This window comes from Bidens hawaiensis, unplaced genomic scaffold, assembly GCF_021521415.1.
Source record: "Bidens hawaiensis isolate Kalapana, Puna unplaced genomic scaffold, B.hawaiensis_p1.1 tig00017859_1, whole genome shotgun sequence".
In the NCBI taxonomy this organism is placed as follows: Eukaryota; Viridiplantae; Streptophyta; class Magnoliopsida; order Asterales; family Asteraceae; genus Bidens; species Bidens hawaiensis.
In genome coordinates, this window is record NW_027492696.1 from 55,072 (window position 1) to 58,383 (window position 3,312).

The 3,312-nt window shown below is 33.7% G+C and overlaps 1 protein-coding gene across 1 annotated transcript; it reads right to left on the reverse strand.

Annotated features, from left to right (window-relative positions):
- Window positions 1–290: 290 nt before the first annotated feature.
- LOC143554847 (karrikin insensitive 2 receptor CA-like) lies at window positions 291–2,100 on the reverse strand. The gene is made up of 2 exons (XM_077044524.1): window positions 1,586–2,100; window positions 291–773 (listed from the first exon to the last, which is right to left on the reverse strand). The coding sequence occupies exons 1-2, from the start codon at window positions 1,951–1,953 to the stop codon at window positions 329–331; spliced, it is 813 nt and encodes a 270-aa protein (XP_076900639.1). The 5' UTR covers window positions 1,954–2,100; the 3' UTR covers window positions 291–328.
- Between the last annotated feature and the right edge of the window lie 1,212 nt (window positions 2,101–3,312).

Sequence of the window (3,312 nt, forward strand, 5' to 3'; positions counted from 1 at the left end):
TGACTAGCTAAGAAATCTTTCTTTTAAAATTGTGTTTGATGACTTGATCAAGATGCTGGTTTCTTTCAACGCTAACCTGTACAATTTATATATACACTGTTACATAAAAAGAAAATGTTATATTACAGATCTACGTATTATGATGTTTATATGATTTTCAAATAACAAAATACAAAAATATTGAAAGTACAAATTAATGATATAAATACCAAGATACAGAAAAAGGATACACAGAATTACAATATTGTTACAAATTCATAAGAAAGTTTTATCAAGTTGTGATACAAACAACCAAATTAAGTAAACCAAACAAATAACCTAAATATAATTACACCACGATATCACAACGAATATGCCTGAGAATAACCGGAATCACAACACCCGGTGAGCTGAATTGCGGGAGGTGACCATCAGTCGACATGACCTCAACAATGGACTCACCACCAAGGTTCTGGTGAAGGTACTCAGCCACAACCACTGGGACCGCCAGATCTTTCATGCTTTGTATAATGTGACACCGGATAGTCACATGGCGCAACAGATTCCGCATGTCAATCTGGAAAATGGTTTGTAAGATGCTGTAGGCTATGTCGGGTCTCATATTGAAAAGAGTCCGACTGAATTCTTGAACAGCCACCGACTCCATGTCTCCACCAATTGCTAGTGGAGCAAAACCAGCACACCATGCCTTGTAATTCGATTGCATTGATTCAAATAGTTGTTCAATGTCTTCTGGTTCAAATCCTCCAAAGTAATCCACATCGTTCAAATACCTATAAATCAGAAATAACTGTTTCTATTATATTTATTAAACAAAAGTAATACAATAGCAACCAAGTTTTAGTAAATTTCTTAGTTGTTACAATAAAGTCAATTGTGGTTTTCTTCGTTATAAATAACCTTAGATGTTCCATTGTGAAATTTATTTATAAATGTAATTACTTTTTTTTTTTAAATTAAGTGACAATATAACATATATGAATCAAATAAATTATACAGTGATTATTTTTTCATAAAAAAAAAAAGAACTCTTGAGTAGAAAGCTTAAGTAAAGAAAAGAAATCAAACAAATTTTATAATTGTTCAATTTAAATTAGATTAGAAAAAAAAATTGTAATAAAAATTTATATATTTCGGTGACTTTTAAAAAACTTTAATATTTATTAGAAGTTTCACAAAAGAAACACATAGTGAAATTGAGTGATTTTATATAAAAAAAACTTTAAATGACATAATTAAGAAATTTCTAATACTTGATTAATTTGGAGTGGATTTTTTCATAAATTATATATCAGACACGAGGATAAGCCATAAATTGTACATGTTAATTGCTTGAAAAGTAATTTTTACCGAGATATGTATTTTATTTCAATTTTAATACTTCCCAAGCTATTTGTATAAAACGATAATTCAGTAATCAACAATTGATTACACATCCAAACAGAAAACGTGTTTCAACGTCTGCTTACGTAAGCCCTGCGTAATCACCTTGTTAGATTAACCGTTAACGTTGTCAAGAAAAAGTCAACCAACAATCGAACCTGGAACAGAAGAAAACAACAACATAAATAATCATTTGACTAACCTCGGAGAACCAGAAAGCAGTACGAGTTTAGAGAACAGATCAGGACGAGCGACGGAAGCAACCACCCCGATCATAGTCGACACGGAGTGACCAACATATATACACGAAGAAACCTTAAGTTCCTCAAGAATGCCTATTACATCGTACGCAAACCCTTCAAGGGTTGCGTACCTATCGAAATCGAAGTACTCTGGGTTCGTCGTACCCGCCCCCATCGTATCGAACAAAACAACCTTGTAATCTTGGAGTAGATGAGGCACCAGATGCTTCCATACCGACTGGTCCGTACCGAAACCGTGTGCCAAGACTATGGTCTGGTGGCCGGAACCTAGGATCTTTACATTATGAGCTTCTTCGACAATTCCCATAATGATTGATTTGGTCTAAGGTGTGACAGGGGTTTGATTTTGTAGGGTGAACCACTGATCAACACATGGATTCGTTTTGATAAACGGTTGGTTTTGAGTTGGTCAAATGGGAACCGGACTGCTAATTAAGTACCACGCAATGATTTGGACAGGCTTGCGTTCGTGAGTACTATAGATTATTGCTTAGTATATGTTCATTATTTTAGTTGGGATTTAAAAAGAGGTTTTTTTCTTAGACTATAATGTTTGTCAGTTGGGCATTATACGAAGAAGAAAGTATTGTCTAATTTAAAAATTGCTTTGATTACTTAACAAACTAATTATAAGCATTTTCTTTTCATATGTCGTATCATTTGAGTATAATGCTTAAAAAGGTTTCTAGTTATACATATAACTTAAAAAAAAAAAAAGTAAGTTGAACTTCCGAAAGTTTCGAAAGTAACTACTGCAGGATAACCGTTCATCAAAGTAATCCAATCTTACAAATTACAATGCATGAAGATAATTAGACAATAGGTAAATACGTTAGTTACCTTATTCTAAGCAAATACTAAACAGGAAATTAAACAAAATAAACATACGAGAGGCTTAGGGATGGTAATAGGTCAGGTTTATGTATTCCTAAACCCATACCCGATTATGAAAGCTCATTCCAAACACGTTCCAAATCAGTCAGGTTTTAATCAGGTAATTACTTGTCGTGTTTCGGGTTTTCCCATCGGGTTTCCAAACGGGTTTTGTCAAAATACCCGTTAGGTATACCCGACGCAAAATTCGTCAGTGATTTCTATCGGGTTTTGACAAAATAACTAATCGATTGCAAATACTGATTACTATAAAAATAAAACATCTCAAATAAGTGCCATAAACAAGTTTCAACAAATAATATAGTTGAAATATTTTAGTATACTATATATAAACATGGAAAAAGTTATGTTGGGTATATAATCGGGTAACTGAGTCAATTTTATCAGGTAATCGGGTATATTACAAAATCCCAAACCCTAATGAGTCAGGTATTACCCGTCCCAATTATGTCGGTTTTCGGGTTTTCCCATCGGGTTCGGATTTCATTGCCATCTCTAAGAAGGTTGAGGATTGTATTTAACAAAGGTCCCTTAAAACATTATATATCAGGTCACCCAAGGTATAACAACTAGAGCTATTGTATTGCCGGAATTAGTCTAACACCCGAAAAAAGTACTTGCAATGAGAGTGTACAAAGTCGAAAAAGATGGAAAAGGTTCAAAGTCTGTGTGTTAATTCGAATGAACGATTTGAGTGTCATAACCAAGGAAGACCATCCTTGCACGTATACAATAGACTGGGAACATCAAGATCGATACTTGCAAGTTGCAA

Coding starts and splice junctions, on each gene's coding strand:
- LOC143554847 (XM_077044524.1), bottom strand. CDS start 1,953: ATGGGAATTGTCGAAGAAGCTCATAATGTAAAGATCCTAGGTTCCGGC. Junction 774..1,585: donor CTGCTTTCTGGTTCTCCGAG/GTTAGTCAAATG, acceptor TCTGATTTATAG/GTATTTGAACGATGTGGATT.